Source organism: Staurois parvus, unplaced genomic scaffold (assembly GCF_062004578.1).
Source record: "Staurois parvus isolate SC_StPar_1 unplaced genomic scaffold, SC_StPar_1.0 ptg001196l, whole genome shotgun sequence".
Taxonomy (NCBI): domain Eukaryota; kingdom Metazoa; phylum Chordata; class Amphibia; order Anura; family Ranidae; genus Staurois; species Staurois parvus.
Genome location: NW_028318992.1, coordinates 254,483 through 276,075, shown reverse-complemented (window position 1 = coordinate 276,075; position 21,593 = coordinate 254,483). Strand labels below are relative to the sequence as shown.

The 21,593-nt window shown below is 42.7% G+C and overlaps 1 protein-coding gene across 1 annotated transcript in view; it reads right to left on the bottom strand.

The window, feature by feature from the left end:
- The window catches only part of HEATR1 (HEAT repeat containing 1), a 387,031-nt gene that overhangs the window by 116,522 nt on the left and 248,916 nt on the right, over positions 1 to 21,593 (bottom strand). Inside the window, exons 24-27 of the mRNA XM_089660010.1 lie at positions 17,968 to 18,091; positions 17,730 to 17,870; positions 944 to 1,233; positions 405 to 555 (exon numbers count right to left, since the gene is read on the bottom strand). Coding sequence (XP_089516136.1) covers positions 405 to 555; positions 944 to 1,233; positions 17,730 to 17,870; positions 17,968 to 18,091 — 706 coding nt within the window. The remainder of the gene's footprint in view (positions 1 to 404; positions 556 to 943; positions 1,234 to 17,729; positions 17,871 to 17,967; positions 18,092 to 21,593) is intronic.

The following is a 21,593-nucleotide window of genomic DNA, read 5'->3' as shown; positions in this document are numbered from 1 at the left end:
GTTTGGTCAATTCTACAACTGGCTACTTTGATTTTTCAGTTGAAGCTATCCAAGTAGAGTGGTGCTGACAGAGCCAATCAGGGCTCGAATTGCAGCAGGAATTCGCTAAAATCAAGGCTTTGCATTGCCAGCTTTAGATAATGAGTCAAAGCCTTGTACAGAGGTATAATCCACAAGGAAAGATACTTTTTTTTATTGTCCAACCTCCTGTTGCAGGATTACCCAAGATATAATTATGTGTCTCCAATGAATGTTAAACCTTTATTTTTTCCAGTTCAGCATATTTACTAATAAGGAGTGATCTAATAGCTACATTTTGTTATAGAAATTCAGTGCAACACAGTAGACTGATAGTTCAAAACAAGACAAAGTAAGCTTCAAATAGAACCACTGGCAGCAGTTACCTGTAGCAATGACTCATATAAGTAGGGGCTGATGAAATTTGACAGCGTCTCTAGCACCTTTTGCAGAGCTGTCAATGCACTGAGAAGGTGAATCTCACTTGTAAGCAGTTCTTTCCTTAGTTTCAAAGTTGAGAGGAGAGCTGGCATCAGTCTGCAGAAATCACAAACATAATCAGCATTCTAGTACAAACCTACATAATCAGAATTTTATCAAATATTGCTGATTCACAAGTGTTTCTTATAAATAGTTCGTATAACCATGCAGGACATGGTGAAAATGGACTAAAGCAATCAAAAAGCCTAGTGCAGCACAGAAAAGCCTTCAAAACAGAAGATGTCCACGTGACTTGTCCCATCACATATCCCCCAAAAAATGGAGGGTTATTCTCCAATATTTGCAACTAGAGTTGTAACTGAAATTTGTAACACTAGGGCTCCCCAAAAATGGGCACTATGTGGGGGCAGGGATCCAAATGTTATCACAAAAGTATATTCCAAGCAAATGGAGAAGGGGGATCCACTTTTAAACTTTACTGTACCTGGGAAGCTGAGGAATACCCAGGGCCTTGATTGCACAGGTAATTTCTGCAATGCACAGCAAAGCACTGCCCAAAATGTTCTTTTCCTTGTGCCCCTCTGCAATGATGTCTACAGCCACATTAATTACAGGCACAAACACCTGCTGATTCTGAGAACCAAAGTATTTGCAAAGCAGCTTTAAGCTGTATAAAGCAGTTTGTCTGTTGATTGCTTGTTCTTCCTCTTCCACATTATAATTCCGTTTTGCAACAATCAGGAGGTCATTAACAAGTCCCAAAAATAACTTGCTCTGTAAAAAAAAAAAAAAAATATACAGTGAGAATTCTAATGAGAGCAGCAATGTGATGCATATGAATACATCACCTATAATTATGTTCTATTAAAAAATAATAATCACAATTCTTATCAAGAACCACAACAATATTATTCATCTCTAAAACTAAACCAATTTAAATTTCTGTAATCAGTTTCTCGTTAACGCCTTAAAAATTAACACCAAAAAAAATTAGGATTTTTGGTTTACCTGTAAAATCCTTTTCTTGCAGTACACCACAGGACAGAGAGCACTTCATATTCCTAACTATTTATGCAAACCTCCCAACTTTCTGAGATGGGAATGAGGGATACCTATCCCTCAACAAAAGTATGTAGGTATAGGACACCCCCCCCGCCATGCCCCTTTAAAGGAGAATTGTACAACAAAAATTACTGGTCAAACAAAAATGTTTTTTACCTTTATATTGGCTTTGAATTTACAAACGCAGAAATTTAGATATTGGATAAAAGGTTTAGCCTTGGGAAACACTTTCTGATAAGGAATACATTTTATATACAACTATATAGATTAGACCAAAATGAGGGACAAATGAGGAAAAAAACAGGGACAGAGGGACTTTGTTTCAAATCAGGGACAGTTGGGAGCTATGCTAATGTTATATTGCAACCTTCAGGTGAGTAGAACACTAGCCATAAACTGCTCCAAGCTTAGCTAAACCTCAGTTTTGTAGCAAGCAATGAGGAACAGTTAAAGAGGGGACAGAACCTTGTAACCCATGGTGTACTAAAAGAAAATAATTTTACAGCTAAACCAAAAATCCTAATTTCTTAATTGCACATTGCAGGACACAGAACAATTCATATTAATGACTACTTGGGATGTCCCAAAGCACTGGACATGAGCGATAGGCAACACAAGGTCAACATGTTCAAAAATCAAAAACAGAATAGAGGAGAACCCCACAACAAATCTGCCTGCAAGACTTTTCACCTAAAGAGGGTGTCCACAGAGCTGTGATCATCTTCCTGGTAGAACTTAGCAAAACATGTGAAAAGGAAACGGGGTGACAGTCTTACAAACTAGAACAGAAGCTTGATGCTGAAACCCCCAGGAAGCATGGAACCACCTGGTGGAATGGCTCCTAACAGGGAAAGGAGGAATTTTGCCTTTTTCTAGGCTTGAGAAAAATCTGCCAAATGAAACTGGAAAATGTGGATCAAGAGACAGACTGGCCCTAAAGTAGAAAACACATGGGCTCAGGCTGTTGAAACAAAGCTGTAGATTGCAGAAAGATTTGAACAGCTCAGACATTTCAAGAGTGAATCACATTCTTAGAATTCAGACAAAAAGATGGCAACACAATGTCATGATTCAGGTGGAATGAAGAAACCACCTTAGGAAAAATGAGGGCCAAGGCCTCAATAACACCTTATCCTAGTGAAGAAACTGGACAAAAGGTTACTTGTAGGAAAACACAGCCAACTCTTTAGAACCAAAGCAATGGCAACCAGAAAAAAAAAAAAAAAAGACAACCTTGCACATAAAAAGTGACAAGGGAATCTCTGACTCAAAAGGAGAAATCTCTAAAAACAGACCAGACCGAATTAGGATCCCATGTGGACAGAAGAGTAACAGTCTGTATGACACCATGTACAAAGACTTTTACCAAGGAATGAAATGTGAAAAGTCTTTAAAACAGAACAGTCAAGCCTGAGATCTGCCAATTGATGGTAGCTAAAGCCAGAGACATCTCCACACCAGACTGGAGAAAGGTCAAAACATGCCCCATTACATACTGTCATGGATGAAATTCATGAGCCAGGTGAAAAACATTCCATGTATGATTGCACACATTTCTAGAGGTTGACTTTCTATTTTTGAAGATGGTAAGGATTAAATTGGCTTGCTATGGAGGCACACAAAAAGGAGATGCTAAAAACGTCAGTGCAGGACCCCACAAGAGAAGGACAGGTGCTGTTCTGTGCAAAACCAATGCACACAGCAAGGAAGTATAACATGGTTATTTAAAAAAAACAAAACAAACACAAAACGTGAACCTTTTTGCAATCTCCTTAATTATACAAAAGTTGTGCAATTATAAAGCATGGTAACGGTTTGAAGGCAATATGCTTTTATATCAGACATTCATGGATTCTTACTGCCTGGTTAACAAAGAACCATTTGGCCTGTTGGATGTCATCTTGGAGTGTCAGTAAAACAAGACTTTACAACAGGGCGTGTGTAACAAAAGACTGCATACCAAAATCCATAGTGGCGGGGAATGGAGATAATAGAGCCTCAGCTCAGATTCCATGGTGACAGAAGATTAAAATGACAGATTACATGGCTTCTAGCCAGAATGAACAAATCAGATGTGGACTGAAATGTTGACCTGGGTCAAAGCATTTTGGGCAATATAGAAGTGCCCCCGGTGGAGATGACATACTTCCAGGAGAAAGTCTGGGGTAATACTATACAGCCCCTTATGAGTTATGGATTGTCGCTCATTAGATGGAGGACTACACCAGGCAGGTCAAGGGTGTTTGTGTGGGTGGTGTCTGTGAGTGCTTTAAATGCAAACCTGGCCATGCTTGCGTCCCTTTTCTATCCAGAGACCATCCAGATACTGAACTTAGAGGGCGAATTACTTAACATATCATCTTTGCTCTCTTCTCTATATGCTCTGCAATATTTGTTTAGATTTCTGTTCGTGTTTTACTCTCTTCGTAATTAAATAAGACCTTGCTTCTTTGAGCACTGTGTTATTATTATAGCCAATATTGTAATATATTACTATCAATATTGACAGAGCTTCGATATCATTGCTTACTATGTGTGAAATCTGTGAATGATCACAGAGGTTACATGGTACAAGACTATTCACAACAGCCTTGTGCCATGTGACAAGCTGTGACCAATCACAGCTCACTCAGTAGTTCTCAATGGCTGCAAGAATGCAGCTAGAGAGGAGAAATGATTGCTTTTACACCCATAAAAGGATGTAAAAGCAATAAGTATAAGTAAAAAAAAAATCATCACCCCCCACAAGTAGTACAGTGTCACCATGGTGACACTGTACTGCTAGGGTGACAGTATGTAAAAAATAAATGTAAAAAAATAAAAAAAAGTAAAAAAAAAGGTTTAATTAATTTTTGGTTATAAACTAATTTGGGTTATTTTTTTTTATACTAAAAATAGAATGGAATAAATTGTGGCCAAGATTTATGATGAAATACTATTTATTTGCAAAATTTTATAAGAAAAACACTTTTCAAAATTTTTGGACTTTTAATTTACATAGCAAACAAAATTAAAATCCCAGTGGTGAATAAATTCCACCAAAATAAAGCTTTATCGGTCTCAAAAGAATGTTAAAACATTCATATTGGTACAGTGTTGCATGACCGCGCAATTGTCATTCAAAGTGTGATAGCGCTGAAAGGTGAAAATTGGCCTGGACAGGAAGGGGGTAAAAGTATCCGGATTGGAAGTGGTTAATTCTGTTGATACGTCATAATCACTCGACTACGGTTGGAGCTTGGTTTGTGCGCCAATGGATAGGGATGCAAATTCTCACAGCATTGACCATGTGCACTGCCACTGACTTGAAGTATAAACTGTTTGGTACTCCAGAGTGGTGCCACAGATACGGTACGGTTGTGTACTCCAGGGGGATTCTGATAACTGCAGTGTTAATACCATGGACCTCCGTCCAAAAGAGCATTAGAGCCGGGCACTGCCACCATTTAGCAACGTTCCAGGTGCAGACAGACAACGCCAACATAGGTTGGTAACCATACAGCAAAACCTATGGACTACCGTTGGGAGTATGGTACCATCTGGTTTGCAGCTCGTATCCTGGATAAACGTTTAGTGTTCCTTTATGTGTGGTTAGATATATTCTAACCCAGTCCTCCTCGGAGAGTGATCTCCAAGTCCCTTTCCCATTTGGAACGTACAGTAGTTTGAGAAGATTACTCGATGGGAAATAAGGACAAATTGATATTGGAAATCATGTGGGCCTGGGCTGTTATGAACAGCAGGCAATTTCAAGAGTTGTTCTAGTAAATTAAGTCCAGGCTTGAGATGCATTAAGAAAAGGCCTAACTTGAAAGTAGGCCCAGAAAAGGTATTTGTTGATCCAAACCAAGGGTAGAGAGCGCCATACAACAATCGACCCTTATCAAAAAAATGAAGAGCTCTTAGGCGAGCAATCCAGCAGGAAATTGCCAGATATGCCAGGAGGGGAATCCGGGTTGAACTACAGGGGTGTTAGGGGTCCACGGATTGATAAGAGAGTCGGACTAACAGGCTTTTCAAAAAATCTGGAGTCTCGGACCCAGAAGAGGATGACTTTTCAACTTCTGTGGTGCATAAGCTGGAGGTACCCAGGGTAGGCCATGTAGGAATGTTTCCAATAACAATTGTTCCACTGGGACCCATGCTTTTATTTGGTCGTGAGTAGACCAATTGACCACTCTTGCTAAGTGACAGGCCCAGTGATATTTTTTTAATCTGGAAGGCCTATTCCTCCTGTGTTTGGGTAAGGTCAACAAGGTGTGATTAATCCTATGAGGCTTCTTTAGCCATAGAAACAGAAGCATGGCCTGTTTTAGTGAAGAAAAGAAGGCTGTCGGCAGAGCTATTGGAACAGTCTGGAACACAGAGAAGGCATGAAAGCACATTCATTTTAAGAATGGCTGCTCTACCGAACAAGGAATAGTAAGTCCGGACCCACTCTCTAGGATCTCTAACTATATTAGATTGCAATGGTTGAAAATTGCACCTGTAGAGATCCTGTTGGACTCCCAAATATGTGATCTTATTGGTCTTCCACAAAAAGGGAAAATGGTGCATACAGTATGATACATCCTCATCAGATAAATATATGTTAAAAGCATGTTATTTTGGAGTAATTGATGGATAGGTTGGACAGGGAATGGAAATATTCCAGCTCTCTCAGTAGTTCAGGTAGGGAAGACAGAGGTTTGGCCAAGAACAATAATATGTCGTCCACAAAGGCGGCCAGTTTCACCTCCCCCCTCTGTATCCGAATCCCTAGCATCAGGGGGTTAGTTCTAAGTTTTTGAAGGAAGGGCTCTAACATGAGGATAAAAAACATTGGTGACAGCGGGCAACCTTGTCTCTTGCCATTGTGTATCTTGGAAAGCGTCCGATAGATGGCCATTAGTTCGCACTCTGGCCTGGGGTGAGGCATATAGAAACATGATCCTGGTACAGAACTTACGCTGAATGCCTAATGAGCGCAGGGTCAATTCCATATTATCCCAGGCCACCCTATCGAAAGCCTTTTCGAAGTCCAATGACAAAGAACACCTGCTGATGCTTGGACATCAGCCAGTGGTGGACTTTGAGGGCCTTGATCGTGTTGTCCTTTGCTTCTCTGCCAGGGACAAAGACTACCTGTTGCAAACCTATCCATCGAGACCAAAAAGGCAAGAGCCTATTGGCCAAGATTTTTGCATATCATTTTATGTCCACATTAATCAAAGAGATGGGTCTATAACGCAACTTGTGTCACATCTTTGGCAGGTTTCAGAATACGAGTAATGTGAGCCTCTAAGAAGGCAGTAGAAGAGTTAGGGAAATCTTTGAGAGAATTAAAGGCATTCGTAAAGTGGGGGCCAAGACTGAATAGAAACACTTTTAGTATTGGATTGAGTCCATCCGGGCCAGTACTCTTGCCCGACTTCATCTGCTTCAGGGCCAGATCCAGTTCCTTAATTGTTAAAAGGAGCTTCCAGGCTTTGGGCTTGCTCGACTGACAAAGCTGAGGGGCTATATTTGGCAAGAACGGCAGTCAATTTTGCCTTTTTAGCTGCAGTAACCTCTGGGGATAAGGGATGTGGCTGCAATTGTACACCCTGTTCCAAATTATTATGCAAATTTTATTTAAGTGTCACAAAGATTAAATATTTTGTTTTTCAGTTTAACTCATGGATGGCATTGTGTCTCAGGGCTCTTTTGATCACTGAAAACAATCTCGGACACCTGTGATAATTAGATTGGCAGGTGAGCCCAATTTATGGAAAAACTACTAAAGGAGGGTGTTCCACATTATTAAGCAGAGCACCATTTTCAAGCAATATGGGGAAGAAAAAGGATCTCTCTGCTGCCGAAAAGAGTAAAATAGTTCAATGCCTTGGACGATGTATGAAAACATTAGATATTTCATGAAAACTTAAGCGTGATCATCGCACTATTAAGAGATTTGTGGCTGATTTAGAGCACAGACGGGTTTGTGCAGATAAGGGCACATTGAGGAAGATTTCTGCCAGATCCATGCATTGGATCAAGAGAGCAGCTGCTAAAATACCATTACATAGCAGCAGATATTTGAAGCTGCTGGTGCCTCTGGAGTCCCACGGGCATCAAGGTGTAGAGTCCTCCAGATTCTTGCAACTGTGCATAAACCTTCTATTCGGCCACCACTAACCAATGCTCACAAGCAAAAACGGCTGCATTGGGCAGAAAAATACATGAAGACCAATTTTCAAACAGTCCTGTTCACTGATGAGTGCAGTGCAACCCTGGATGGTCCAGATGGATGGAGTAGTGGATGGTTGATGGACAGCCACCCGGTTCCAACAAGGCTGCGACGTCAGGAAGGCGGTGGTGGAGTCATGTTTTGGGCCGAAATCATGGGAACAGAGCTGGTCGGCCCCTTTAGGGTCCCCGAAGGTGTAAAGATGACCTCTGCAAAGTATGTGGAGTTTATGACTGACCACTTTCTTCCCTGGTACAGAAGGAAGAACTATGCTTTCCATAATAAAATCATATTCATGCATGACGATGCACCATCTCATGCTGCAAAGAATACCTCTGCATCAATGGCTGCTATGGGATTAAAATGGAGAGGAGAGAAAGTCATGGTGTGACCTCCATCCTCCCCTGACCTCAATCCTATTGAGAACCTTTGGAGCATCCTCAAGCAAAAGATCTATGAGGGTGGGAGGCAGTTTACATCCAAACAGCAGCTCTGGCAGGCTATTCTGACATCTTGCAAACAAATTCAAGCAGAAACTGTCAAAAAACTCCCAAGTTCAATGGATGCAAGACTTGTGAAGCTGCTATCAAATAAGGGGTCCTATGTTAAAATGTAACGTGACCTGTTAAAATGTTTAAAAGTTAAAATGTTGTTAAAAGTTTGATTGAAATAGCTTTTGATTTCAGTAAATATGCTGCAAACACAACAAATGACAATTTTCAGTTCTTTACAACCTATAAAGTGTTTTGAAACTTACTGTGCGTAATAATTTGGAACAGTGCATTGTAAGTTTATGTTTTAAAAAAAGTACTGTTATCATTAGGAGGTTTTTTCAATAAAATTTGAATCGTACTCTTAATAGTTGATAACATGAGAATTATGTTGACTGTTATTTACATAAATTATTTAGGTAAATGAGAAAAATATCATTTGCATAATAATTTGGAACAGGGTGTATAAGGATTCAAAATACATTTGGAATTGTCGGGAGATTGATCTTGAGTTGTGGTGGAGCACACCAGCTCTGTCTCTGATGGAATGGATCTGCAATGCCGCTCGTTTGGCATGTAAAGACCTGGCTAGCAGTCTCCCACTTTTGCTTCCCTGCTGATAGGGAAACAAAGGGGTTCACTAAAGAGAGGAGTTCAGAAGGTCACTAAAGAGAGGAGTTCAGCTTCCACAACTTTGATCTGAATTCCTGGTCAGGGAATGTCAGAGTCAAAGAAACAGGGTGGTGGTCTGAAAGGACCATAGGTTCAATAGGGGCAGCAGTTAGACATTGCAAGTTCGCTTGAGAATGGAAAAAGTATCAATGCATGAGTACTTTTACTGTGGAGAGGAGAGAAAAGTGTAGTCTTTGATGGGTAGAGGCCAAGAATCATGAATTGAGAGATCTGAAAGGTAAGTCATAATTTTGCATAGGGCCTTGAAAGGAAAAAGAATATCCGGTGGAGAAGTCCCCTTTGTTGGACTTCTCCACCAGATATTCTTTTTCCTTTCAAGGAAAGATGATGTTGAAGCTGCCTCCAACAATTAAAAGGCCTTCTGTGAATTCAGCCAGCTGTAGGAACAGCTCCCAAAAGAAGCCAACCTGTCCCTCATTTAGGAAGTAGATGTTAGCTAGAGTCACCGGTCTATGACCTATTTTGCCTTTCAAAAACAAGAAATGACGGCTGGGATCCACTTTACATGCAGAGAGAGAGACTTGGACACGTTTGGAGATTATGGAGGACTCCCCCCTGGATTTAAACTCCCTCACGGAAGTATGATACACCACTGGATAACGTGAATTATAAAATTTAGTTATACAATCTGTTTTGAAGTGTGTTTCTTGTACAAACACAATTGGGGGGGTGGCTAGGTGCGTCTTATGGTCAGGTGCGTCTTATGGAGCGAAAAATACGGTAATAATTAGAGGAGAATTTAGAGAAGAAAAACAAGAAAAAAAATATTCTGAACCAATGGACTGCAGACAGTACAGGGGATGACCGGAGACTGCGGACACAGTACAGGGGATGACCGGAGACTGCGGACACAGTACAGGGGATGACCGGAGACTGCGGACACAGTACAGGGGATGACCGGAGACTGCGGACACAGTACAGGGGATGACCGGAGACTGCGGACACAGTACAGGGGATGACCGGAGACTGCGGACACAGTACAGGGGATGACCGGAGACTGCGGACACAGTACAGGGGATGACCGGAGACTGCGGACACAGTACAGGGGATGACCGGAGACTGCGGACACAGTACAGGGGATGACCGGAGACTGCGGACACAGTACAGGGGATGACCGGAGACTGCGGACACAGTACAGGGGATGACCGGAGACTGCGGACACAGTACAGGGGATGACCGGAGACTGCGGACACAGTACAGGGGATGACCGGAGACTGCGGACACAGTACAGGGGATGACCGGAGACTGCGGACACAGTACAGGGGATGACCGGAGACTGCGGGCACAGTACAGGGGATGACCTGAGACTGCGGGCACAGTACAGGGGATGACCTGAGACTGCGGGCACAGTACAGGGGATGACCTGAGACTGCGGACACAGTACAGGGGATGACCGGAGACTGCGGACACAGTACAGGGGATGACCGGAGACTGCGGACACAGTACAGGGGATGACCGGAGACTGCGGACACAGTACAGGGGATGACCGGAGACTGCGGACACAGTACAGGGGATGACCGGAGACTGCGGACACAGTACAGGGGATGACCGGAGACTGCGGACACAGTACAGGGGATGACCGGAGACTGCGGACACAGTACAGGGGATGACCGGAGACTGCGGACACAGTACAGGGGATGACCGGAGACTGCGGACACAGTACAGGGGATGACCGGAGACTGCGGACACAGTACAGGGGATGACCGGAGACTGCGGACACAGTACAGGGGATGACCGGAGACTGCGGACACAGTACAGGGGATGACCGGAGACTGCGGACAGTACAGGGGATGACCGGAGACTGCGGACACAGTACAGGGGATGACCGGAGACTGTGGACACAGTACAGGGGATGTGAAGAAGAACAACAAAAAGAAGCGCACCAACCTTGCGCATTACCTCAGTAACCAAAATTTATTTAGTAAAAGAATGGTACTCACAAACAGCGAATAAAAACAGGCATGCAAGTCCTCAAAGGGACTTTAAAGGCAAGATGCCAATGCGAATCCCATCATGGAGGAAGCCACTCAGTACAGCTGACGCGTTTCGAAGGACATGCCTTCTTCCTCAGCTCTGACACAGTACAGGAGATGGCCAGAGACTGCGGACACAGTACAGGAGATGGCCAGAGACTGCGGACACAGTACAGGAGATGGCCAGAGACTGCGGACACAGTACAGGAGATGGCCAGAGATTGCGGACACAGTACAGGAGATGGCCAGAGACTGCGGACACAGTACAGGAGATGGCCAGAGACTGCGGACACAGTACAGGAGATGGCCAGAGACTGCGGACACAGTACAGGAGATGGCCAGAGACTGCGGACACAGTACAGGAGATGGCCAGAGACTGCGGACACAGTACAGGAGATGGCCAGAGACCGCGGACAGTACAGGAGATGGCCAGAGACTGCAGACACAGTACAGGAGATGTTAGCAAAACTGTACATATACATAGGTGCATTATACCTTGTTTTTTTCAGGACAACTTGGGCTTTCAATTGGTGGTAAATTGTAATGGATATCTCCTGATTTTTTTTTATTTTATAAGTAAAGGAAAACTGGTTCAAAATAGTAAAAAAAAAAGAACACAAAACAAAACTTTAAAATTTAGCTGTGCATTTCTTGCTACTATCATAACCTACCACCAAAGAACACCACAAAATAATTTCTCCTGCTCCTGACAATCGCATCGATACCACGTGTGTATGTTAGTCGTAGTTTGTACCCGTAGTACAGCCCAGAAGCGATAGTGTGCAATTTGTTTTTTTTATTCTGCCACTGATACTAATTAAATTAAAAAAAAACCTGACCCTTGACCCTGACTCAAACACTAACCTTGGCACAGACCTAGATCAAACCTTGATCTAGGTATTTGTTTATTTATTTTAGACACTTTTTTTCTCTGAATGGAGTAGAGCGATAAATTGCATCTCTCTCTGTCCTTTTGGAGAGAAAACAAGGTGGGTGGGCTTCACAGTGACTGATCACTGTGATAGCCTCTGATTGACTATCAGGTGATCCGGAAGCGAGAGTTCTGGGTCCCGATCGTTAGACACCAGTGACATCCCGGCCTGTGTGCTGGGAGCTCACCGTGCGGTGCGCTTGCAGCAAAGAGAGGTACGCAAAATGCTTTAAAATGGCAACCAAAACCAGAAAGACATGGAAGAAAACGGAAAACTACCATTCAAATTGATCGAATAGCCAAACTGGCAAAGGCTCAGCAAATGATCAGCTTCAGGGTGATCAAAAAGGTCTAAAGTTACCAGTGAGTACTGTAGAAATTTAGAAGACACCTATGTGAAGCCAAGCTATTGGCATTAAGTCCCATTTTTGAAAAAACAACATGTGCTGAAGAGGTTACAATGAACACATTGACTGGCCTAAAGAGAAACGGCACAACATTTTGTGGATTGATTAAAGCAAGATTGTTCTTTTTGGGTCTAGGGGCCGCAGACAGTTTGTCAGACGACTCTCAAACACTGAATTCAAGCCACAGTACACTGTGAAGACAGTGAAGCATGGTGGTGCAAGCATCATGAAATGGGGATGTTTCTCATACTGTGGTGTTGGGCCTATTTATCGCATACCAGGGATCATGACTATGTTTGGATACATCCAAATACTTGAAGAGGTCATGTTGCCTTATGCCAAAGAGGAATTGCCCTTGAAATGGCTTGAAATGGGTGTTTCAACAAGACAACGAGAAGTTGAAACATCTTAGTTCCAGACTAATAAGATTAATGTTATGGAGTGGCCAGCGTAATCCCCGGACTGTAATCCAATAGAAAACTTGTGGGGTGACATAAAAAATGTTGTTTGAGGTAAAACCAGGAAATGCAGAGGAATTGTGGAATGTAGTGCAATCGTTCTGGGGGGAATACCTTTCAAAGGTGCCAGAGGTTAGTAGACTCCACGCAACACAGATGTGAAACAGTTCTCATAAACTGTGGTTATACAACTAAATATTAGTTTAGTGATGCACAGAAAACATATTCAAGTTTATACAGAAAATGTTTAAGTATGTAAAGAAAAATGCAGACATCATCATCAATGCTGACATCATATTGTGCTCCTTCAAAACTCTTGATACCAAACCAAATACAGGTAGACTAAAAAAGATTGCAGCCACAACTGCCAGAAGAATTGTTCGGGATACAAAGGGAAACCGATAGGTAATCACAAGAAAAATACAGGCTGCTCTGGAAAAAGACAGTGTGGTTGTTTTGAAGGAGCACAATAAGATGACATTTGAACAAAAATGAGCTGCATGGTCGAGGTGCCAGAAAGAAGCCTTTATTGCATCAATAACACAAAAAGGCCTGGTTAGGCATGTCAAGGTGTTGTCAGGCATATTGTAACTGGGCTTTTTTGTGGTATTGGTGCAGTAAAAGCTTCTTTGTGGCACCTCGACCAAACAGCTTGTTTTTATTCACGTATCACCGTATTGTACTCCTTAAAAACAACCACACCATCTTTTCCCGGACCAGCCTGTATTTCTTTTGAGGTTGGCTGTGGGTTTTTCTTTGAATCCCAGACAATTCTTCCGTCAGTTATGGCTAAAATCTTTCTTGGTCTACCTGAGCTTGGCATCAAGAGATCCCCGAACGTTCCACTTCTTAATAGGTGATTTAACAGTACTGATTGGCATATTCAAGGCTTTGGACATCTTTTTATGGTCCTTTTCCATCTTTATAAAGTTCCATTACCTTGTTACGCAGGACTTTTGACCGTTATTTTCTGATCCCCATGGCTCAGTATCTAGCCTAGTCAGTATTTCCACGTAAGAGCTAACAAACTCATTGACTATTTATACACTGACACTAATTGCAATTTAAAAAGCCACAGATGTGGGACATTAAACTCTAATTGGCATTTTAACCTGTGTGCGCCACCTTCTGTGTCTGTACCAAGGCTAAACATTCCAGGGTATATAAACTTTTGATCATGGCCATTTGGGTGATTTCTGTTATCGTTATGATTTAAAAAGGAGCCAAACAACTATTTGATAATAAATGGCTTCATATGATCATCATCCTTCAATAAAAGAGCATTTTTTGGCAAGATCAGTCATATTTTCAATATCAAAATTTCACAATTTCTGCCAGGGTATGCAAACTTTTGAGCACAATGGTATATGTACCACTTTATTAGGTACACCTTGCTAGTGCCAGGTTGGATCCCCTTCTGCCTTCAGAACTGCCTTAATTCTTGGGGACTAAATTCAACGAGGTGTTGGAAACATTCCTCAGAGATTTTAGTCCATATTGACATGATAGCATCAAGCAAGTTGCTGCAGATTTGTCAGCTGCACATCCATGATGCAAATCTCAGGTTCCACCACATCCCAAATGTGCTCTGTTAGATTGAGATCTGGTGACTGTGGAGGCCATTAGAGTACAGTAAACTCATTGTCATGTTCAAGAAACCAGTTTGAGATGGCTTTGTGACATGGTGCATTACCCTGCTGGAATTAGCCATCAGAAGATGACTACACTGTAGTCATAAAGAGATTCCCATGGTCAGCAACAATACTCAAGTAGGCAGTGGCATTTAAGCAATTTTCAATTGGTACTAAGGGGCCCAAAGTGTGCCAAGAAAATATTCCCCACACAATTAGACCACCACCAAAAGACTAAACCGTGGATACAAGGCAGGATGGATCCATGCTTTCATGTTGTTTACACCAAATTCTGACCCTGCCTTCTGAATGTCGAAGCTGAAATGGAGACTCACCAGACCAGGCAATGTTTTTCCATCTTCTATTGTCTAATTTTGATGATCCTGCGCAAATTATAGCCTCTGTTTCCGGTTTTTAGCTGACAGGAGTGGCACCTCGTGTGGTCTGCTGCTGTAGCCCATCTGCTTTAAGGTTTGACGCGTTGTGCGTACTCTGCATACCTTTCTTGTAACAAGTGGCTATTTGAGTTACTGTTGCCCTTCTATCATCACGAACAAGTCTGCCCATTCTCCTCTGACCTCAATAAGGCATTTTCATCCACACAACTGCTGCTCACTGGATATTTTCTCTTTTTCAGACCATTCTTTGTAAACTCTAGAGATGGTTGTGCTTAAAAATCCCAGTAAATCAGCAGTTTTTTTTAAATACTCTGACCAGCCCGTCTGGCACCAACAACCCCATGCTACGTTCAAAGTTACTTAAATCCCTTTTCTTTCCCATTCTGATGCTCTGTTTCAACTTCAGCAAGTCGTCTTCACCATGTCCACATGCCTAAATGAACTGAGTTGCTGTCATGTGATTGGCTGATTAGCAATTTGTGTTACCAGGCAATTGAACAAGTGTACCCAATAAAGTGGCCGGTGAGTGTGTATGTATATATATATATACACACACACACACACACACACGCACACACATGTGTGAGCTTTGGGGTGCACCCTCTAATGCAGGGGTGCCAAATCTTTTGAAGTGTGAGGGCCACTTAAGCGAATTGGTAACCAGTCGTGGGCAGATGACACTGCATATGCCCAGCCCGCTCTACTCTATGGGCCCACTGATCCCTCCAGACATAAGGGGACAGATCCCCTTCAGTTTTGTTAGACTAGAGGTAGGTGGGTGTAAATGGACATATCCATTTCCATCTGCCGATCCACAGAGGTGAATGGAGGGTGCCATTGGTTCCGACAGACAGGTGGAACCGATCGCATGAACGGGGCCTAAGGCTGCTTTCACACTGATGTGCTGTGGTTTAACCTGCACCGTGGGTGCAGTGAATTGCACCTGTGGCTTTCCTGCGGGTTAGCTGTACTTTGCCATAGACTTCTATTATAGCCTACAGGTGTGGTGCACTTTATGAAAGCAGCAAAACTCCTACATTCAGGAATTTTGATGCACTTTCAGAAAGCACATCAAACCCATAGGTAAGTAACCACTGCAGAACAGATATGCCTATACATACACTGCGATTTTTAAACTGACCTTTAATAACAGTCTTCGATTCAGGAATTACCCTTTCTTCAGGTATCGCTGGCTGTTGCTGTCCCAGGCGGTGTGCATTGGTATCACTCCACCTGTAATAGGAGTCGGTGCTTTACAAGAAGCATTGGCTTATGCGGCTCTTCTCACTCTGCAGCCATGTGCTTCCTATATTGCTGCCTCTATTCACAACACTGATTCTCTGGGATAGCGAGTTGGCAACACACGATCTGGGCTTGCCGACCCGCCATCCCAGAGCAGGAGGTTGCAGGCCACCGGTTGGGCACCCATGCCCTAATGCGATAGGCTGTACACATCTAAGCCTAAAGGCTTCGTGGTGAAGTGGTGTAACAATTCCACACTGCAGCACCCGGCCGCCCCGTCAATCAGTTTGGGAACCCGGAGTCAGTGCAGCAAACACTATCCAGCCCGACCCACCCAATGACTTCAGTGAAAAAACGCCTCCCCCATAGCCTTCAATGCAAAAAAGCCTCTCCTATTGACCTCAATGCAAAAACCGCCTCCTTTATTGACTTCAATGCAAAAACTCCTGTCAATAACAATCCTATGTAAACACTTATCTCCCCCCGCCACTCTACTCTATCACTTGCTGATCTGGAATACAATAGCTACAAATGCCGCACATGACCCTTTCCTTAATGTCACTCAAAACACAATGCGTGTGGATCACATCTGTGTGAACAACCTCAACATGAACAAATATCTAGTCTGTCATACGAATCCGAAATTTGGAAACGCATCCAGAATTGCATGTGTGTGAACCAGGGTGGCTCCATTCACACCAGGGTGTTTTGGGAACGTGGCAGGATCGCTTGAATCGCAAAACACAGGTTCAGGTGCCATTATTTTCAATAGCACTTAAAACATGGTGCAGTTTTGCCGTGATTTCCACACGGCAAATCACATTGCGTTAACCTTGCTGCCCAGAAGTGTCTTTGCCCTGGGCGTTGACAACCCAAGCCATGCTAAACCCCCCCCCCCATAAAAACAAAAAAAACCTGTCTCCTAACTTTTTTTAGCTGGCCCCTAGATTCAAAGCAAATTTGTCTAGCCCTGCGTTTTACATGTATCAATGATCACACTAAAATCACTAAGATCACTAAAAATACCACAAAGTAAAGTCCATATATAAAGGTGAATAAAATGTAACATGTACAAAAGTCCAATCTACAGTTTAGTTGATCTACTCCAAAAGGTGCTCAGTGTCCAAAAACCCCATGAGGTGCTCATTTCCCCATGAGGGACCTGAAGTGGGTGTGGCAAAACATGTTGGGGGCGTAGTTGGATGATGTCAGCATGTTAGGCAGGAAGGACACTTGCATGTGAAATCCATACTGATATTGTTCCTTAAGTTGACAACACTGTTTTAAACAGGCAATCGTTCCAGTGCACATGATTTCTGCACTGGAAGACGTGAGTAGATTTCCTCTGGATATTTTAATAAATGCAGTGTTTCATATACTACACAATGAGGATTTTAAATTCTTTTTGAGCACTATATCACTGGAGGTACTGTTAATTTCTTTCTAGAGAGTGGAGATGCCTGGTGATTAAATTCCCGAGCACATCTGGAGAGCTATTGCAGCCTAGTTAAAGAGCAAGGTGCTTGTATATACATGATTGAGGCGAGCAGCTAGTGACCAGCACATGGGATTGTGTATAGATTTTATATAATTTATTTATATGTTTGTAAGATTAACTATTAATTAGTGCAGCTTTTGTTTATTTAAAGTTAATCGGTATCACAATTATATAGTGGCTGCTGGTATACACATTACATTTTTTGACCTAGCGCGGAATTGATTTTTTAAATATGTTAACACAGCCACTGGTATACAAATTAGTAAAACACCCCTCACCTGTTCTTCCTGCCAATGGGCTTGGTGTTGCAATTTGTTGTTTAGTATATCCATTGCTTTACGCCTCACAGATGGAAGCTGATTAGTCAGGAGACCACGTAATACTGGGATAAACATTTCTGTGGGCAGTAAAGCATTAACCTGAAATGATATGAAGCACATTAAGATATCCATTTAAAATATATTGAAGCACAACAAATTTGCTGCATGTATCAGAATAAAAGGAAGGTAGGCTCACCTTATCTAGTAGCTCATAAGTTTTGTTAAGGAGTGCTCGCCAGAATTTTGCTGTCGGTTTGTTCACATTTGCTTCCACTGAACTTGCTACTAAGTTGATAAAGCAAAGTACTTCTTCCAATAACCTATCATAAATAAACCATTTGTACCTCAGAAAACTATAATGGATTTCAAATATGCCATTAACTCAAAACCATCCTTATTTACTCAATAGGAGTGATAAGCAAATTAACTCACCAGAACTGGAATATGCAGAGGATTTCCCAAATTACTGTATGCTAGTTTACAGGGGAGGTGATGCCAGAAAAAGGCTGGCAACTAACATTCTTAGGAGGAGGTCGGCAATGGCAGCCCCATGTATCTCTCAGTAAAGGTTTATTTTAAATATTTGGTGAAATTATGTTCCAAAATACCTATATTTGTACTGGTCAGCATCAGGTCTTCTTGGCAGGCAGCAGCCAGGAAGCACAGAAAAGGTTTTTAAGTACACCCCTACTTGAAGGCATCATTATGCATCAAGGAGGAAAATAGGATTTTTGATCTACTGTACGATCCTTTTTTGGAGTAAATTACAAACACATGGAAAGTATTTAGGTACATTGGGTTATACTGCTACCATCAGTAGAATGGAAACTGGCAAAACAAAAGCTGCAAGTACAGCTCAGTATGACCTGTCTCACTCTCAGCACGCCTCAGTTTTGTTAGCAAGCAATAGTACTGAAAAATCTTATTTTCTTTATCTTCCATTGTTGTACACAGGATAGGTATTCAGGTACATTGGTATGTCCAAAAGCAGACCAACTGAGGGATGAGTAACAAAGCATAGGAAGACTAACAGGCCCGCAAAAAACCAAAAGAGGCCTGAAAATCCACCTGTTAAAACTTACTGAATGTATGAACAGACGATGGAATAAAAGTCCACTTTAACATGCCCTCAACAAGTGCATCTGCTGCTTGATGAATCAGTTTTAATAAAAGGGTAATGCACCATTGAAATATCCTCTCTCTCTTTATAGTGTACTGTGACCGGGAGTGATTTAATGTTAGGAGATGAGGAGGACCGAGGATCTAGGATACCTGTATGCCAGCCACACAAGTGTACAAATGCGTATTGACCCCTCTATTATGCTGTGAGGTCCTACAATCTTGTGAGTTTTTACGAAGAGGTTATGGTGGCAGTCCTTTTAACCATTTGCTGCCCGCCCTATGGCAGAATGGCGGCCAGCAAATGTCATCAGCGTTCCGGGTGGACGCCATATGGCGTCCGCCTGCACATGCACACTTTTCGCGCTTGCAGAGCCGTGCAGCGGCGCAATCTGTCACCGGCCGTATACCTCGGACACGGCCGAAAACAGATCTGAGTACCGACCGTTGCCGGTACCATGTGACCTGCTGTGATTGCACATGACAGTTGTATACAATGGATGGCTTCACTCATGCCATCCATTGTATACTAGTGTCTAGCTGTGAATGGTCACAGCTAATCACATGCACATGTGATGTGATTAGCTGTGGCCAAATAACAGCTAAGCACAAAAAAAAAAAAAAAACCCCTGAATGAATCAATGTCATTCAGGTAAATGCTTGCTTGCTTATAGCAAAGTAATTCCAATTACAGGCCTTGCTCATCTTTTTAAGTGGGAGAACTTGCACAATTGGTGGCTGACTAAATACTTTTTTGCCCCACTGTATAACCGTAGCAAGGTACATCCCGATAAATCCAAATGCTATAACACTGTGCAGTACCAGTGTGTTCCAGGTTCCAATAAGCCTTCTGCCTGTCGACCCCTACGACCACCACCCAGGATTGTGGGGAAGAACCCTAAGCCCAAAGCACCCTCCCCCCTTCCCATGTTGAGGTCAAATGGCCTGATAATGTTCAGGAGGGAGTTGGCCGCTTGCTCGTCCCTCCCTTTCCTAGCCTGCCAAGCTGCATGCTTGGATAAGGGTCTGGTATGTAATTTGGGGGGACCTCCATGCCACGTGGGGTTCCCCTTACAATCCATACCAGACCTAAAGGGCCTGGTAAGGATTGGGTGGGGGACCCCACGCTTCTTTTGTTTACATTAAGCTGTCAGCAGAGAAACCTGCTGACAGCTGAATCATTGGTTAAGAACGCAGCAGTCCCACTCCTTAACAACCCACTAGTGACAGGAGAGGAGGAGAGGAGCAGGAGGAGAGATATAGAATAAAAACAGCTGGATTTGCATGGATGTGCACACAGGATTGCGATTTCAAACTAGTCCCATTGAAGTCTATGGAGATGAATTCTCACCGGAACGGATTAAAGTGGTTGTAAAGGCTCAAGGTTTTTTACCTTCATGCATCCTATGCATGAAGGTAAAAAACCTTCTCTGTGCAGCATACCGCCAATACCTACCTGAGTCTCAGCGCAAACCAGCAATGTGCATAAGAGCCTTAGCTATCCGGGGACTCTCCCTCCTCATTGGCTGAGACAGCAGCTGGAGCCATTAGTTCCCACTGCTATCAACCACAGTCAGTGAGCCAATGAGGAGAGAGAGGGGGCATGGCCTAGCAGTGGCTGTGTGTGTGTGTTAATGGACATGAAGAGCAGCAGCTCGGGAGCAAGCCTGCTTGGGTGCCCCCATAAGCAAGCTGCTTTCTCTAGGGGCACTCAGCGGGAGGGGCCAGCAGCAGCAGTAAGGGACTGGAGAAGAGCAGGATCGGGGCTCTTCTGTGCAAAACCATAGTACAGACCAGGTAGGTATGATAGGATTGTTATTTTTAAAATGTCTTTAAAATAATTTTAAGCTCATACGGGACCCTTTTTTAACTGGATCAGATTTACACTGTATGGATATGAACGGTCTTCATTGAAAACAAGGTTTGTTTTCAAAGGACATGCAAATCTATGCCTTTTGGACTGGATCAAACCTGCATAGAATTCGCATAAGTGTGAACTGGCACTTAAGGACATCAGACAGTGGCTCCGCAGTAAGGACCAGTTCATACCACATACAGTCCAGTGCACTGCTTTTCTGCATCAAAAACGCATTGATAGTAGGTTACCTGGTTTCCAATGGCATAGTTCACACCAGTGCAGTTGATTTCAGTGCATTCCATTTCCAGAAAAAACATAGAACATGCTCCATTTTTTTTCTGCACTGAACTGTACTGGAACGCAGTAAAATGCACTGGAACGCACATGTCCTTATTTAAGTTGAAGAAAGAGATAGGTGAAAAAAATGAACCAGAACACATCAAAAATACGCAAACCGGAACGCATCCAGACTGCATTTCTATGGTGTGAACCAGCTTTAAAGCTGGAATATAGCCCCTTCTGGTTTTACAGCACTTGATATAAACTAAGAAAAGGTTTTCTTCTCGCAGAGGAGAGATGCCCTTTCTCCAAGGACACTAGCAAAAACTGAGGCATGATAGGAGTGGAAGGGGATGTACCAGGCTTTTCACACAGCTTTTGTTTTTTCCCATATATGATTAAGAAAATTAAACATGTAATGTGGCACTTTCATAGTTTCAGGCCCACAATAAGTGAGAACTTTGTAAACCATACTGGAAGAAACTAAAGCCTGAAAAATGTTTTTTTGTAGCCAGCTAGTAGTATTTCTATTCTGAATTCATCCAGTTATAAAATATCCTTAGAGT